Source organism: Dicentrarchus labrax, unplaced genomic scaffold, assembly GCF_905237075.1.
Source record: "Dicentrarchus labrax unplaced genomic scaffold, dlabrax2021, whole genome shotgun sequence".
In the NCBI taxonomy this organism is placed as follows: domain Eukaryota; kingdom Metazoa; phylum Chordata; class Actinopteri; family Moronidae; genus Dicentrarchus; species Dicentrarchus labrax.
Window position 1 is genome coordinate 2,519,013 of NW_026136702.1, and position 17,012 is coordinate 2,536,024.

At 41.8% G+C, this 17,012-nt stretch overlaps 1 protein-coding gene across 2 annotated transcripts in view; it reads left to right on the top strand.

Moving 5' to 3' along the window:
* LOC127372569 (inositol polyphosphate-5-phosphatase A) overlaps positions 1 to 17,012 on the top strand; it is a 138,325-nt gene that overhangs the window by 65,731 nt on the left and 55,582 nt on the right. For both annotated transcript variants that reach the window (XM_051416465.1, XM_051416474.1), the window contains exons 5-6: positions 13,880 to 13,943; positions 15,485 to 15,588. In XM_051416465.1, the coding sequence (XP_051272425.1) occupies positions 13,880 to 13,943; positions 15,485 to 15,588 (168 nt within the window). The remainder of the gene's footprint in view (positions 1 to 13,879; positions 13,944 to 15,484; positions 15,589 to 17,012) is intronic.

Genomic DNA, 17,012 nt, shown 5'->3' on the forward strand with positions numbered 1-17,012 from the left:
TGTCATGTTTATGTTATGTACTACATATTAATAGCTCATAAAGCACATTTGTTGCATTATTAAATCATTTTTCACTCGCTCTTCATTAGGAAATAGGAAGCCAAAGCTCACGACTGAAACAGCCGGTTAATTATAGGGCTCATAATTTCCTAATCTGATTTTGGGGAATGTTTGCGAGTCTGTTCAGCTAGCCAACATATAAATAGACAAACAAAAATGAAACAGCCACATGGCTGGGAATTTGCAGTCATATGCCCTCTCTTGCCCTTGACTGAATGCATTATTTTCCTTCTCAAACATCAACACTCCAGTGCCATCTTTTCAAACAAATTAGTCTCATATGCTTCCCCCCTTGTGATTAACACAGAGCAAATTCACATCAAATAACCCCAAAATTGTCTTAAGGCCTCATTTTGTAATGATATTAAATGCACCATGTGTAAGTTTATTCGGAATGACTCATCTGCGGGGTCAGGAGAAATGAGCAATGCCTTTGTCCCCTAGCCACCACCCCCTGTTAAACTATTACCTATAAAAACAACCGTACACTCCCAGTCAGAGGGTGTGTCCTGCCCGGTGTAATAACGAGGGCCTTCCTCCTTGTCCCGTTCCTCGGCCGATTGATTTTTGTTAGGAAAATTAATGCAGTCGCTGTAAGGTTCTGGAGGTCAGAGGTAGATGGGCTTCAGCAGATGAGGGGCGGTGCTGGGCAAACGGAAAGGCAGCACGCTAGTACGGGATCTCCAGAGTCTGCCTGATGAAACTTACTGGGGGTTTGTTTGAGGGCGGAGCGTGCAGTAGCTTATGATGTATTGTCTCTGCGCTGTTTCATGCACATACCAAAATACATCTCCTATGATTGACCAAGCAAATATACAGGCCCATATATTGACTGCACTCACTCACCCTAATGTTGGTTGGGCTTGTTGCCCTTGTTTTATGTTGTATGTTGTTCTGTTTGTTGTCTTGAAGGCAGCTGAATGACAGAGAAACATTTGACAATTAATTTGAAACTTCACTCCAGAACATACCCAAATGGTGTCTTGTAAGCAAAGCATAACCATATTTCAGTGAGTAATGCTTCCCAAGTGGCAACCAATCTAACACAAAGGGTGCCCCAGTCAGCAGGGTCCCTGCACAAGTTCAAGCCACAATAGCACCCTGTGTGCACCATGCTGTAGCTAATTACCAACTCATTAAAGAGCCTTCTAATTAGATTGGATGTTATGCTCTTTCAGTTAAATTCTGGCTCTTAATTTTAACTGCCTAATTACATTTCTGAAAGAAAAAAAAAACACATTTCAAAGCACTCCTTAGCCAACTGGAAATGAAGCATTCCTCAGAATGCTGAGCTACAGAGAACTGAATCTTCTGGTCTATGGATAATTGTTGATATAGAGGATCTAATAGAGTACTTTCAGCTGACATTGCATTCGCTCTGGTGGCCTGTGGTGGGTTGGGCCAGCTGATTGACTGTCTGAACCAGGGGCTCCCCAAATAGCTGCAGTAGTTCCCAACCTAGTTGAGGTAAAGATGTGAAGTGATTAGACCTTTTTTTTTTTTTAACAGCAGACATGTCAAACACAGGTATAACTATAACTATTCAATTCATTGCATTAATTGTTTAAATAGAGCCATATTTTGTCAGTGATTCCACCTGTGCTTTCCTGAAGTCAAAATGTCTGCTGGGAAATAATGCTAACAAGGCTATCATGCCAGATTAGTGGGATTTATTCAGAAACAGTGAGCTAGCTGACTCTACTTTTCAAGCTGTATGCTTTTTGGGAATGAGGACTAGAGGCTGTGTCACAGACAATGCCTTCAGAATATTCACATTTTTATTTATTTTTGTTTATTGCAAAGTGGCAAGTAGATAGCTTGGGCCAATATACTACAGCTACATTTATAGCCTTAACCAATGCAACACAGTACACAAACTAATAGAATAAAATCCAACAATTCACCTCCACCTCACCTCAACCATATACAGGGCAAAGGGGAAAGAAAGCTTGGTTTTTAATAATTTAGACCTTGTTTGTGCACAGCCGTTACTAAATCATCATGATGGCACCTGCAAAACCAGAGTCATGTCCAGTATTGAGTAGAATTAGTTATCAGATGTAACAGATGCACTGTACATTGCGTATTCTTCTCTACTGACACGTGACCTAATGACATACAATACAGTACCACCTGGTCATCTGTCGAGCACTCAAAGGGGCGACTCAGGAGCCTTGTTGCAGACCTGCATGGGCCCCTCCAAATCCTCTTTTCTTCCCACATTTCTGTGGGTGTGATATTTACAGGAGAGCAGACGTGGGTTTGCTGCCACTCTTGCCCCTGGCACAGGACCTCTGCTCACATCTTAAAGCTGTCTTTTAAGAGGGGCCACGGGAAAGGCCGGATGCTGCGATTGTACGGATAAAAAGAAACATCTGCGCAGGAAAAGTCCTCCGTTGTTCGCTCTTTTTTATTTATTATTATAATAATACAATAAGAGGAAAAAACCCCATGACATAATTTCTTGTTATCTAAGAAGCTGAGGCTGCATTTACATTTGCTTTTCATGCAGCGTCCATGTGCTCTTAGGGGCGATGCACTGGAGTATAACTAAGCTAGCATGGAGGATATCCAACCATTTAAATCAAGCCTCTGGGAATTTTACATAACACATCATTGGCGAGCATTGGTTTTTACATAAAGACAAAGAAGGCCACAAAGAGCCACCGGACGGGCGTCTTAGCCTGAGACGAGCCGCTGCGTGTGTTTTTGCAGACTCCTCTAAAGCTTCACGGTCCTGTGGTCACTGTTGTGCTCAGAGAACGCCTCTGCTCATACCCAGACAGAACGCAGACAGAAAGCTGCTTATTTTTTTTATACATCTAGGGGGAAAAAATGATTTTTCTGAAGGCGACCTCAAAACTGAACCCTCTCCTCTGATGGGGTGACTTCTCGCCTCGATCTCGAGAGGAGCGCTCTCGAGCCTCCGGACCCGAGGAGACACTGTAGACCGCCATCGATTGTCCCTGTGTGCCGTGGAGGCTGTCATATTTTATAGATGCTCCGCGAGATGGCTCATGATCTAGACGATGTTGCCTTCATTTAGGAAGAGTTGTGTTTGTACTAAGGGAGGAGGAAGGGCTCTTGATACAGAGAAATGAGGACCTTCCTGATAAATTCTTCTCACAAGTGACAAAGTAATGCCACTAAGATGCAGCAAACTAATATATTTCATTATGGGACTCTGCAATAGAGCTGTATCTCATTGGGCAGCCAAGGATGCCACTTTGTCATTACAAGGCCACATGAGCGAGCCACAGCCAGCGTGGGACAGGGACAGAATCAAAGCTGCCTCTGGACAGAAGCTGACTGATTACTTTTCTGGCTGACATCACAGCTCTGACAGCTGTCCCAGCATCCTTAGGGAGAGATGAGTTTACTCAATACTGATTATTTGACATCGAACGCTGCTTATGTCCCTGGTCACTTTACTCCAGATGATGACGTGTGTGTGCACATGTGCTTCACCTCTACAAATGTAGGAAAATGTTATAAAAAAAAGGTGAAATAAACAAGTTGTGCCACAGCCAAGATAAAAAACTTTCAAACTTCTTTACAGTCTTCATTCAACCACAGCGATCAGTTAAAATGATATTGCTTCCCTTCTCCCTACAGCCTGTATGATCCTAATTCAATCAATTCTTTCACAAATGAGGCCACATGAATAGGCGTAATATTAAATCAGATAATAATATAGATTGATGAACAGTCCATGACAACATTAGCAGCCATTCCAAAATGCAGAGATGAGAAAAAAAAAAAAAAAAAAAATCAATGAGCTCAAAGACCTGTCATTTGCATGGGCCTCTTCCCCTAATGGGAATACTTTTACAGACGGGGAATTACAAGTTGAAATATTCTTTTTGATTATTGGACATCCATAGCCAAATATGATTTACATTAATGAGCATAAGTATATTAAAGGCATTTTATCCCCCAGCATCCGAAACAATTGAATAATGGCTCTGGCAACCAAGCAGTGGCCTGAGAAAATAGAGAGGAGGTAATGTCACTTTAATTACTAATGGATACCTCAATTGTTCAGACTTTGATTTTTCATCTTTGGGAACAATCTAATAAGGCAAATATTCATCATCTTCATATCCCCTTTTAAAACGATGATTTTGTCAAGCCCGGACAGCGTAGTTATTTAAAGAAAGTGGCCATTTACCATGCTGGCCTCTAAGATCAACGGTTTATTTGAAGATTGCTTTCAAAAGATTATTTTCCTGTGAAGAAAGAAGAAAGGTCTTTTCATGCCCAATTGCAGATGTCTGATACACTTAGGCTTGACGAGTTGACCTTGTTAGCGGGGACAGACGTTGTAAAATTTCCCTGTAGAGCTACCATTGTCCCACATATTGCTCTTCAGTGTTTGTCATTGGATGAATGTTACATCCTGTTTTAGTATTAGTCGCGGTTGTGCAATGATTAAATTGCGCAGTGCAGTGTTTTGACCTGAGCTTTATTATGGAGTTACAGAACAATCTTAACATAGCTGTGTGTAAATCATGAGGTTGTGTGACCTTAAAAGTGCTCAGCTTGCTTTGTTAAACTGCTCTAGTCCACAGCAAATTAACCAGAGCATGAGACATAGCAGAGTAGCCTCTGACATTGCTCTTTAATTAGGTTAAAACACTCTCTGTTAAACACATAAAATCATATATATATAATATGTATACAACGTCCTGGTGACCTCTTGAGCCATTGAAAATATATTGTTAAGTAACTCCGTGTTAAGATTAGGTGACATCAACAAACTGCAGCTTGATAAGGATTTTGTACCGTTGCATGCAGGGAGAATTTCTATTGCCAGAGCCTTATAGACCAAGAAAAGCTTAAGAAAAGCTAACCTTACCTTATCCACTTCTCTGGTGTTACGTTTTCACAACAAATAACCACTATTCTAGATTTTTAGTTGTCTAGAAATTGTAGTATCTAAACTTCTAAATGACCTCTCACAGCTTTCGAAAATGGAAAATTGATTAGATAAGCTCAGCAATGGGCATGGTGTCTGAATTTAAATTTGATTGGTTGATTAATTGGGGGAAAAAAATCTATTCGTAATTTAAATATTGTCAAAAAATACCAAAAAACGTTGAGGCAGCAGAGGCCGAGATATCCTGGCTTTTAGTCTGTAGTATTGGTCGAGCTCCAGAAACACTGGATCCTACACTTCCCATAATGCTTTAATTTCTCATTAGATCCTCCCTGCCTCCTAAATGGCCACGTCTTTCAAACTCCACACTTCCAGTTTGTAATGCAGGAGTTGTACTTTTTAAGAAATCAGGTTGAGAGTCATATTACACAAAACAAATATGCAGGTGACCCTTTGTTGGATATTCAGTTTATGTTTCTTGATTCTTGATTGACACCAGAAGAAACATCATCCCAGTCCAACTAACCTGCATCACCACTGGCTGCTTCCTGCTTTTGTGCCTAGACTTCATATGCAAGTTGTACCTGTGTAAAATTGCACCCTCACCATGGAGTCTTTTTAATTCATTTTCACCATGAATTGACTGTTCTGCTATGCAAAGGACATTTTGCTCAGCCTCCTTAAGAGGTCAGCAGCGGCGCAGGCCCCACAGGTGTAATCCCATTTAGTTTGATCCTCTGTTTTTATGTCCTCGTTAAAAGCTGCTGAAGTAGCAACATGGTATTAGTAAATACGCAGCTGGAATATATATGAGCATTAATCATTCTCTGTAGTGAACGGACCTTGCTGCCTTACTGGAAATTGGGGACTGTGCAGAAATGATGCATTGAATTAAATGTAGATAGTTATACTTTAATTAGGACTGGAGTTATGCACCTTTCCTATACAGCATGTATTACATCAAAATGTGCACCACCACATTTCTTTCTTATTGCTTTATCAGAAGGCATTTATTCAAACCACCCTCTCTGAAAAAAGAAACAAGGTGCTATTACTGTGCGTATCGAACATTTTTAACAAAGTTATCAAACTCTTCCATCTGGATTATGCGGAAGAAGCCAATGGGGAAAAAAAGCCCAGGCATTAAAAAGAAGCTCTTTTAAATTCTGAGTCATATCATGTATACGCGTATTCACTTTTCTTTTTTTTTTTTTTTTTTGTTGAATGTCATTGCTGTGATGGTTTTATTGCTTTAGACCCCTCTGCCGGGCAGGTTAGAGGAGCGACTGCACGACTGATGAGCGTGGCAGGAAATTGGCAGATGGAAGCATCCATTTCACCGCTAATTAGGGGGTCCAGAAGCCCGCCGACTGACAGGGTTCAACTGGGCAATGTAGTGCCTGCCAGCTCCCATCCCGTGCGCTTTATAAAACGCTCTTTAATTCCCCGGCACAATATCATTAACTTTGTAAGTGGATGAACACAATGGACAAGCAATTTAATTAACTTCTACCATTGAATGTTGGAGGGGAGACTAAATGAAATTAATGCACAATATTTCCCAGGGAGGCAGCCAACCTTGGGAGTGGGTCTGGATTGTTGGCAGGTCAGGCGCTGCCGTGGGTTTGGCCAATTATGCCTTGTTTAGACCCATCCATAATATTTTCCTCAAAAGAAAATAAAATCAGTGGTTTTGAGATCAATCATGAGCGCATGTCGCTCTGCATTCTGGGAGATTTTAGAATAATGAAGTGGAAGCCCGGAAGCACTCTGCCAGAAGCCTTAGGAGTCTACAGAGCTAAAATACAGGTATCATAACTGCTCCATACAGAAATGGGGGTTTACTTGAAATAGACAATCAATAAATGAATGGATGGAGGTTGGTTTGGGAAATGTAGCAAATACAGCGGTTTCTAATTGTGGATCTAGGGATGGTGATATCGGTTGGTTGGTCCAGATTGAAATATCTCAACAACTGTTGGATGGATTGCCAAGGAAGTTTGTACAGACACTGCAGTCCCCAGAGGTTGAACCATAATAACTTTAGTCATACATCAACTTTTCCTATAACACCACCATGAGGTTGACATTTTTTTTTTTAAGCACACTGCCTCATCAACAACTGTTGGATGCATTGCCATGTATTTCTGTTCAGTCATTCATGTTCACAGGATGAATCCTGATGTCTTGGGTTATTACCTGATGTTTTAAAGTCAAACTTTTCACATTGAGTAAGTGAGATTAGGCTGTTCATATTTAAAACATTTAGATTAGTTAGTTACTTGGAGAAAGCCTGGGAGATGAACAACAAAGCTCAATATTGGGATGAACTGTAGGTATGTAGCAGTTCTGTTCAGTGTATAGTATTTACAATATATTGTTTGACAGAATATAGAAGTACTTCATAATGTGGTAATCTATTTAGTTTTTTTTGGGGGGGGGGGTTCTACTTTTTGCATATCTGTTACCGTTTTTATAAGATAGTGGCGCCATGTAAACTCATGTGGGATGCCAGATGTTTGCACGGGAAAAAAACTAAAATATAAACTATAAAATAAACTATTCAGTGAAATGTCTCTACTTCTACAAGATGGATTGGCACCAAATGTTGGTATGGGCATTCATGGTCTCTGGAACATGGATCTTGATTTTGGTGATCCCTGACTTTTCCTACAGCGCCACCTACAGGTTGACATTTCTGGTTCATAGGGAAATATTTGATGCATTTTGATGCAGATGTTTGTGGTCTTCTCAGTGAACTGTTGGTGATCCCTTGACTTTTCATCTCACTCCATTCATCATCAAGTCAAAATTTCAATTTTCCCAATACTTATCTATCTAACTTCATTATCTGTTCGGTTTTCTTTGCAATGGCCATTACAGCCTTGCAGAGCTGCTAGCGTGGCCGTAGACTTTTAGTCTTGTCGGTTTTGTAAGCATATGTTACAGATGCAAACATTATTACAGCACTTTAGTATGAAGGGCCTCATCTGATAATATTTTTGATGCTGCAGGTCAGTATTATCCACTGTAACCACAATACCAGTCAACATGAGGTTCAGGTGGTCTGGATCTGCTGTTCCTGTTTTAATTGTAAGGGATCAATACTAGTCTTGCTTTGCCGTGTAAACCAATTTTCTTGCAAGGTTTGCTCATGAGGTCCCTCATTGGGACAGCAGCAGAGCATTAAGGAGAGTAAGCTTAACTTAAATCTTAATTACTGTGAAATAAATGAGTACATTTATGTTAACATGTTTCCTTTTATATATCTTTATGCAGCCTAATTCCTTCCCTCTGTCCCTTACCTATGCCCCCCCAACACACACACAAACACACACCCCAGAGACAAGGGCTCCTTCAGGACGTGACGGATGGCTCCAACACTCAGGCCGCTTTCAAATCACAGGAAGTGACAGAGGAAGTTTTAATGAGAGTTTTGTCTGTGTATCCAGTCAGGCTTTCCAGGCAGCCGATGAATAATAGACACTGTGGCTCAATACTCTGAATACTCAATCAATGGCACTGGGAGAGGGCCTTGGCAAACACATATGGCAGCCCCGGGGTGGGCGGTGGGCTCAGGAGGGGTAGAAAATACTAAGGCTTCTCCATCTGTATCTCTGGGCTGAAAAAGCATGCCATCTCTATTGATGCTGCTCACTTTTGTGCCGGGGTGTTTTCCTTGCCGGGGATGACAAACAGGCTGTTTGTGCAGTATTGGAGATTTGTGCAGAGAGGCTCCTGTGAAGGTGCTCTTTTAGCCCCAGATCCTGCATATCAATGGGTCCCTTGCTGGGACACAGAGGGCTGATCTTGAAATGGATATTTGGATTCTTACATTCAGTTGCTACACACAGCATGCTGTTCTATTGTCTGCTGAAGGATTCACCCTTTATGCTTTGATTTGGAGTGTGTTTAGAATTTAACCATGTATGAATGCTGGTCTTAACTGACTAATGAGGATATTATGTACCTATTAGTCAGAGCTTATGTCTTTGCCTCCCTCTCTAAGCTGTTTTGACAGAGCATGTGTTTCTGATATATCGCAACACCATTTCTTCGTGACAGCATATCTGATTGACCTTTTCCGATAAGACCGCATGTGTGCGTGCGTGTACATTTGTGAGTTGTTTTTGGTGGTTATCTTTCTATGTGCAGGTTTATGTGGAAGTGTGGCATCACTCGCAATCTGACAGATGAGGGGCCTCCAGGGATTTCTGAGCAATGAGATATAAACTGGAAAACAGCCCATTTTGTCTCTGCTGTCTAGAGGGCAAAATGCCACAGAAAACCCTGAGGGGATATTTCTCTGAGGTGGCTGTAACACGCCTGTAGCCTGAACATTGAGACGTGCAAGTACGGTAACACTTTAAAGGAAGTGCTGTTAAAGAGCAATTTTATTTTATTATTATTTTCATAGTTTTGGCCATCCTACCTGTCAGTAATAATGAGACTATTCACCAAGTTTCTGAGATTTTCTCAACATTTTTTAAACAGACCTCAGACAATCAAACTAAAAAAGAAACTGAAGGTGAATAATACATTTAAAAAATATTTTTGTACCCAGACTATCTGTCGTAAACATCCGTCACATTTTATACACAGACTTCTTATTTCAGCTTTGACATACTTATAGTTGTACGCACACAAGAGTTTTTTTTTTTTTTGCCTTATCAATTAAGCTGCTAATACTTTTCTGCACAAATTGTTTTATCTGTAAAATGTCAGAAAATTGTTAAAATGACCACTGAGAGATATTCAATTTAGTATCATAGAAGACTAAGAAATACAGAACATATTCACATACAGAAAAAAAGAAATGACTAAAACAATTAATTGATTTCCAAAATTGTTGCCACTTAATTTGTGTAATCAAAACGCTCTCTAACACGCACACACAGCCTTTTTGTACAATGAGGGATTGTAACCGACATTTCAGTTTTTCCTCCAAATAAAGTGGTTGATGTTGACAAAGAACCAGCAGTAGCATAGGTGATCCACTAAGAAATGAGACAGAATGAGGTGCAACATATCGTATTGCCAGATTCTTGCCAATACACAGTCCTAGTAAACTGGGAGCTCAATACTGGGGCCCCAGTTAACCTTCTTATTTAAAGTAAAATCTTTATCATAGCACCACAAGAGTGGAACCCTCCCCCTGTTACCAATAACAACCAATCATCCCCAGATGTGCAGCTGAGGTACTAACTTGTGTTAATACAATGAACAATAATCTAAAATACTTCACCTCATCAAAAGGATCAGTCATACAACAGTCAGTACAACATGAAACGTCTTGTAGAACTAATTCTGTGTACAAAGTTCAAATGTATAAAACCTGAACACAGTTTAAAAAAAAGAATAATCATATCCTAAAGAAAACAATGGTGTTCTGCCACAGTTAACATCCTCTGAGTAAGCTTGTTAAAGTGCTCTGTGAGTGTATCATCTAGTTTCCTATTAAAACCCTCATTGGACACACATGCTCACCGCTGTGCTCCACAAACCCATAAGCCTGCACTTTGCTAGCGTCTGGGGGACAGCAGAACATTACCCTCGGAAGTTGTACAGTGACACTGTGATGACACTGGAGTGTGTATGTGTCAGCTCTCCTGGGACTGGCCACTCTCCCTTAGCACAGATTGGAGGTGAGACCTTGAAGAAAAATTATTACTTTTATGTTTGCTTTATGGCTCATTTTTCACATTAAACGCAGAAAATCTATTCAGGGGTCACAGAATTCCTGCTTCTCTTCGTCGGCCAGAACTAATTTTTGCAGCCCTCGGTATCGATAAAGCATTCAGCGGAGCAAAGTATGCAGGCTATGTACTGCAGCTCTCAAGTCTCTATTTTCCACCAGCCAGTCTATTGGGACTTGTTCAGCCCATATCTGCTGGGGTTTTGGAAATGTCAACTACACTCTTGTACGAACACACGCGCGCACACATGCACACGGACGGCGAGCACGGCAGCTGTTGTGTCAGTGTGCCCTTATCTGTGAGCGGCGTAGCCAATACAACTCGTGATAAGAGATAGCATTGCCAGAACGAGTCATAAAACCCCAGCTTTTATGGCGCGGTTATTGTCTTTCTGTCTACAATTATGGTGATTACTCATTTCCCCTTACCTCCCCCGCGGCCCTCATGGTGCACTTAATAGACTGCATTTTACTAATGGAAAATTAAGTAGCCGCCGTGGCAGTGGGGTTTATAAATATGTAAAATATACTTTTAATTATTTCAAGTGAATCTGGCAGCTAATCAATAAAGAGGGACGTGACAAACATACGTTTGACACAGGCCATTGTAAAGCTACTGGTAAAAGATAAGCATGGCCTGTCAGCGCAGTCCAGCCCTAATGAATATTTTGAGGCTGTCATGTAAGGAGACAAATGGATTAATTGCGCCCTGCTAATATAATAGCTTCTTCATGAAGAGTGCAGGAGGGAGGCAGAGGAGAGGAGAGAGAGCAGAGCAGCTGCTGGGCTCTGAACCCCGATGTCAAATAAATATTTATTAGGGTTGAGGGTTAAGTAGATTTTTGCGATTACACGGATAGCCACTTAAGCATAGTTGTTTATCATTTATTTGAAAATTGATTCATGCCGATTTGTTTGATGTCATATTAATTTTATTTTTTTGGTACTCTCGGGGCATCGAGGGCCTGGAGAGGGATCGGCTTCTGCTGAGAGAGAGACAGTGGCTGTTTGGAATTAGAGTGAAGGGTTTAATCATTTATTTCTGTATTATTATTATTAATATTTATTTGTTTGCAGACAGTAGACCAATCATTAATCAGATTTTGGCATCAAGTGCAGATTTACTTTAAGCCAGTGGGTGTACTCTGCAACTGACCATTATCTTCATACTCAATTCATCTGTAGAGTATTTTTCACATTAACTGATTGATCATTTGTGAAATTTTTATATTCCTTTTTTGTTAGTGTTAACCCAAAGATATTAACTTTACAATAATATACTAGCAGAGAATGGCAGACAATCCTCATATTGTAGCAGCTGGAACCAGTGAATTTCTTTCTTAATAAAACATTTATTAAGTTTATAAAATTTCTGTCAATCAACAGATCAATTAATTGTTTCAGCAGTAGGACACTAACTTTCCCGAAAAATTGCAGTTCCACTATTTAACCCTGACATATGTGCTTTTTTATCTGTAATTTCCCATGTGTCATTTTTCAAAATTGTCATTTTTTTCTTGACTACCCGCTGAAATATTCACACAAACAGCAGCTGTTAGCATAGTGGCACCATTTTGACAAATAGCGCGGCTTTTCCCTCCCTCGGCCTGTTTTCCTATCCATCTCTGTCTCCAAGTCTGTTGTTGGCACTTTAAGGTGAAAGAGAACATAAAGACAAGTGAGCACAAATAAGTGTTGGGGCCCTTCCTGGAAGCCGTCCTCTCGCAATGGGAAGCTGTGACCTTGAGTCCTGCTTTCGCCCAACGCCGTCCCCTCTCATACACGCACCCCCCCCCCCCCCACCTCCCTCTCCCCTTTCTCTCTGTCCTCCATCAGAGCAGGAGAAGGAATGAGGGAGGGAGGGAGGGGAGGGGAGAGGAGCGCGGCAGGGGGGCTCGGGTCACCAGCCGCTGTTCTCATCAATTAAATGTGCGACAGTGTTTTCCGTCGGCTGAACTTATATGTCAAGGAGATGGGCAGGACCTCATGTTTCTGCTTTTGACAAATCAGCAAATGTTTAATCTCAAGATGTGCCGGCGCTCATAAATAATGCAGGGGCCGGGCCCGAACTCTCTCCCAGCATGCCGGGGAGAGGCGTCTGCACCCGGCCTCAATAGGAAAAACGCAGGAAAACCCTCCAGACTAAATCCTTCTTCATGCCTGGAGCCTTTTCTTCCACAGATGTCTCCTCCTCCTCTTGATCACACCCCTCCAGCCTCACTTCATCACCCCTCTTTCTTTTACTGTACCTGAGCTTGAGAATCCTCTCCTATCTTACCTCGCAACGTCGCTGTTTTCTGTCTAACTCTCTTTGTCTTTCGCCATCTTTTCTCTCTGCTCGCTCTTGTTTTGATTTGGTCGCTCTGGTCTTTAAAATAAAAGTTACTCACCACCCTATTGCCTCTCTTTTTGAGGGCAGAAAGGAGACTCAGAATTATCCCGAGCCAAAGGTCTGCTATCTCAAAGACACAGGGGATTGAGCTTGAGCTTTGCCTCCATTTGCCCTAAATGTAAAGAGGGCAACAGAAAGCAGTGTAGTGGACTGTGAACCGCATCAAATCCCCCTCTGCACGACTCTCACTTCTTCCCACAGACTTTGATTGGCTTGTTCCCCGACTGGGAAAGTTTCCTGATTGTTCACAGGGAAAATTAAGATTTTAAGCCTATTGAAGTTGATCTTTGCTCATTCAAAAGTCCATCTGAATGTGTCTTTTGAAAGCTCAAATTGTTGACTCGCCACATTAGAAGACTCTGAGGCCGAGAATGGGGTGTACAGAGACTGTGCTGAGGGTACTGTACTGAGAGCACGTTGCACCTGTTGTTGTGTAGCTGATGGTGTGCAGTGTTTGTGGCTTCTTATTGAGCCGAGCTACGGGAAGTGTGCTCTGGAGTGTGTTAAAGAGTGAGGCTCTGTACTTTAAGCCCAGTTTATTAGTCAAGCATTCTCGCTCTAGGTCAATCCTTTGCACACACAACACTGTGAAAAGGTTCTGAGCAGCGTTCTCGGAAACTGCAGGAATAATGTGATAAATTGTAGATCCTGACTGGTTGGAAATTTAGGACAAATGCTGGGAAATGTAGGAGTTTTATTCCCCTTTCATGTGGAGAATCTTTATCCGTGAATTGATTTGATAAATGGATCTGGATCCTGGACTGCTTCCAGATCCAGTAAAGAAATCTTGAAAAAGTCTGGAATCCTTTATGGAAAATATGTCCAATCTCACAGATACTTTTCCTCTTTGCAGGCTCTCGGAAGTTTCTACTTTATCCACGAGTCTTTGAAAAACATCCACCAGTTTGATTTCAAAGGTGAGTGCTCCCTTCCAACACAATCCCACATATACATCATCACCACTGTCTCCAGATGAAATCCGTGCCCCCTCATCCCACCCCTGCATGTCGCACACAACCATTTGCCGGCTATTCCCGCTTCCATCAAAACCAGCGAGCTAAGATTGGCTTTGAGGATAATGTAAAGGGAGGGGGACAGAATGGTAATGCTTATTAATATTAGGATTTAATTCATAAGATTTCAGGCCTACAGTAATGGTGTGCGGCGGGTTATTGGACAGTTACGGCGGTCTCATCAGCCTGCGGTGTCAGAGGCCCCGGGGTCCGGCGACCGTGCTAATTAAAGAGGGGATATAGATGTGGAGGCGCCTCGCTTCCTATTAGACCCAAGTCAGCATTAGCACCAGTTACCCCAGTGAAGGACAGGGCGAAGGTGGGGGAGGGGTCGAGAGGGGAGAGGACCACCCCCCATGTACACACTAAAGATTTCATTTAAAGTCAGAATTACATAAACTCCTGTACACACTGCGCTTTGTTGGCCTTTTCCATAGCTGACATTTTGACTTGTCATAGCAGAAAAAGCACAGACGTCAACTAACAACATTAACACGGGCTCTGTTCTGTTCCCAGTAAGACGAGCCAGGACCCTAAAACCTGCAGCTAAATGGAATTAAATCATCATTCATATTTACACTTGTGCTTTCCCTACTGTGAAATGTCAGAATTTCTTCCATAATAAAGGCCAAATGGATGCTCAATAAGAGAGACTTTTGCTCTTTTGGTGGTTTTAGAGAAATTCAGCTTCACAGAACAGGGTTGTACACAATTTCATATTCCTTCCTCATTAGGAATAAACTATGCAAAAACTAGATAAAGTAGATTTTTCTAAGCTGATCCCTATACTCCACTAAACTGAAGAATAAAATGGATCAGCTTTATTTAATATTGCAATCCAACAATAAGTTCTTACACCAGTTCTCCCTCACACGCATTTAATCAAGTCACTGTTCATGAGCTTGAATACGGACTTTGTGGTCACATTGGTTCTGTTGAAGTGCCAAGTCAGGTTTATGTGTGTGGCCTAAAATCACAGCATGCCCCAGAAGACTAACACAGGACATACAACGAGGGAAAGCCATCAGAGGACAGATCCGTCTTCCCGGATGGACAGACAGACATAAACTCTGTACACAGTAAAAAGCAGAATCATTGCTCCTGGTTTGCCCAGTTCAATCAGTGTTGATGTTATAGTGAATACAGAGGGACATCTTCCTGTGAGAGGCATAGATTTGAATTGTACCCATATTTGACCTCTCACACTCACTATCCAGCTGAATGCAGATGTTCTTCGCTCTGACCAGAAGGTGGTGCAGTTGTCTGAGGAAGCCAGTGCTGCTCTGGCTTTCAGTGAGCTCTGATGTATTAGGAGATTCGGACTCACATGGGGTCTCCAAAAATTAACACACCATGTTTGTAACAATAAAACTGTCTTTCTCCCTTTTTCTTTGCTCCGTTTCTCCTTCCTCTTCTCCTTCTATCTCTGTCCATCTCCACTTTAGCCAAGAAATTCAAGAAGGTGGTAGGGAAGGAGACCTACTCAGAGACACTAGAAAGCACACCCTCACTGGAGAAGGAGAAGTTTCCACAGGACTACTTTCCTGAGGTGGGTAACTTCTGATGATGGTGATGTCTAATGACGGCTTTCTGTTAAGACAGATATCACAGCGAGAGGTGGAAATGTGTCATGATGAATGAACACACAGCTCTTTTACATTGTATACAGTATGCAGCTTTAATAAAGCAACCAATTACTCATTTGATATACAATATTTTTTTACCTGTATATAATGAGTACAAAAATGAATGAATATTCATATATTTCCCCTAAACAAGATTGATAATAATAATAATATAATCATTGAGTTCTGCTAAACTTAATATTATAATTTATACAAAAAAGAAACTTTAAATAGATTTTTAAAATGCCATTTCATTTTCTATGTATCATTTTATCGTTTGTTGTTTTTCAGTCCAATTTTTTTTCTACTTCAAGGAAGTCCTGCTGACACAGGGCCGATTTGAAGACAAATCAGTCAAAAAATTCAAATCATGAAACGGTGAAAGTCCTCGTTGTGTCTGCCGTGTCCCGCGGAGCAATTCTCTGCTCACTCCGCTGTGTTCAGTTTTTCTGGTTTTTCGGTGCGGTGTGTGCCATCAGAAGGGGAGCTGAGCGCTGAGCATAGCTGTGCTGATATAGTAATAAAGAGCACGACCGCCCGTGTGTCATCCCCGCACTCCCCACTCATCTGTCAACCATGCTCCGACGGCCGCCTCTGCAAATATATGCAAAACAGATGGATACGGCCCCTTCACACACTTCCCCCCAATTTCCGTCTCTTTCACACACTGCAGGACTCCCCACCCTGAGCCACCCTAGACATACACACAAACATGTGCATTCACACACACCCAAACAGCTTCACGTTCCCAGGTTTTCCCACTTTCCCATTCCAGAGATGATCTAAAACCAATTACACTGATTGAGGCGCAAAGCCATTTAGAATGATTACAGCAGAAGCATTGTTCTGCGTTTAACAGGACAAGCAAAGAAAACCACAAAACAAACCTGGCATGGCACAGCGCGAGAGGGATGAGGGGAGTGATGTAGAGAGAAAGGAGGTGTGTGGGGTGTTGGGGAGGTGGGGGGGTAGATGAGAAAAGTTTTGCCCGTTGATTTATGCCTCTTTCCCGGCTGGGATATGAATCTGGGATGATGCTCCAGAGAGCAGCACTCCAGATAATGTTAGCCCATTTAAAAAGAGCAGATTTGTGTAGTCTATCAGGGTCGCCGAGTATTTTTTTTCCCTCGCCCCCCCCTTCTCCTCCGGCCCCTCCGTAGTGAGAAATTGGTTGTTATCATAGATCACAGATACTGCTCAAACCTCTTATGAAAGATGAATTAATTTCACTAATGCTTTAATGCAAAGCTCTCATGAGGGAGGCAGACTGGTGATAACCCCTGCCTCGTCCCCGCTTCCTCCGCTTGTGATTTATGCCCTCTTTTAGTAGATGAAACCGCCTAGATTT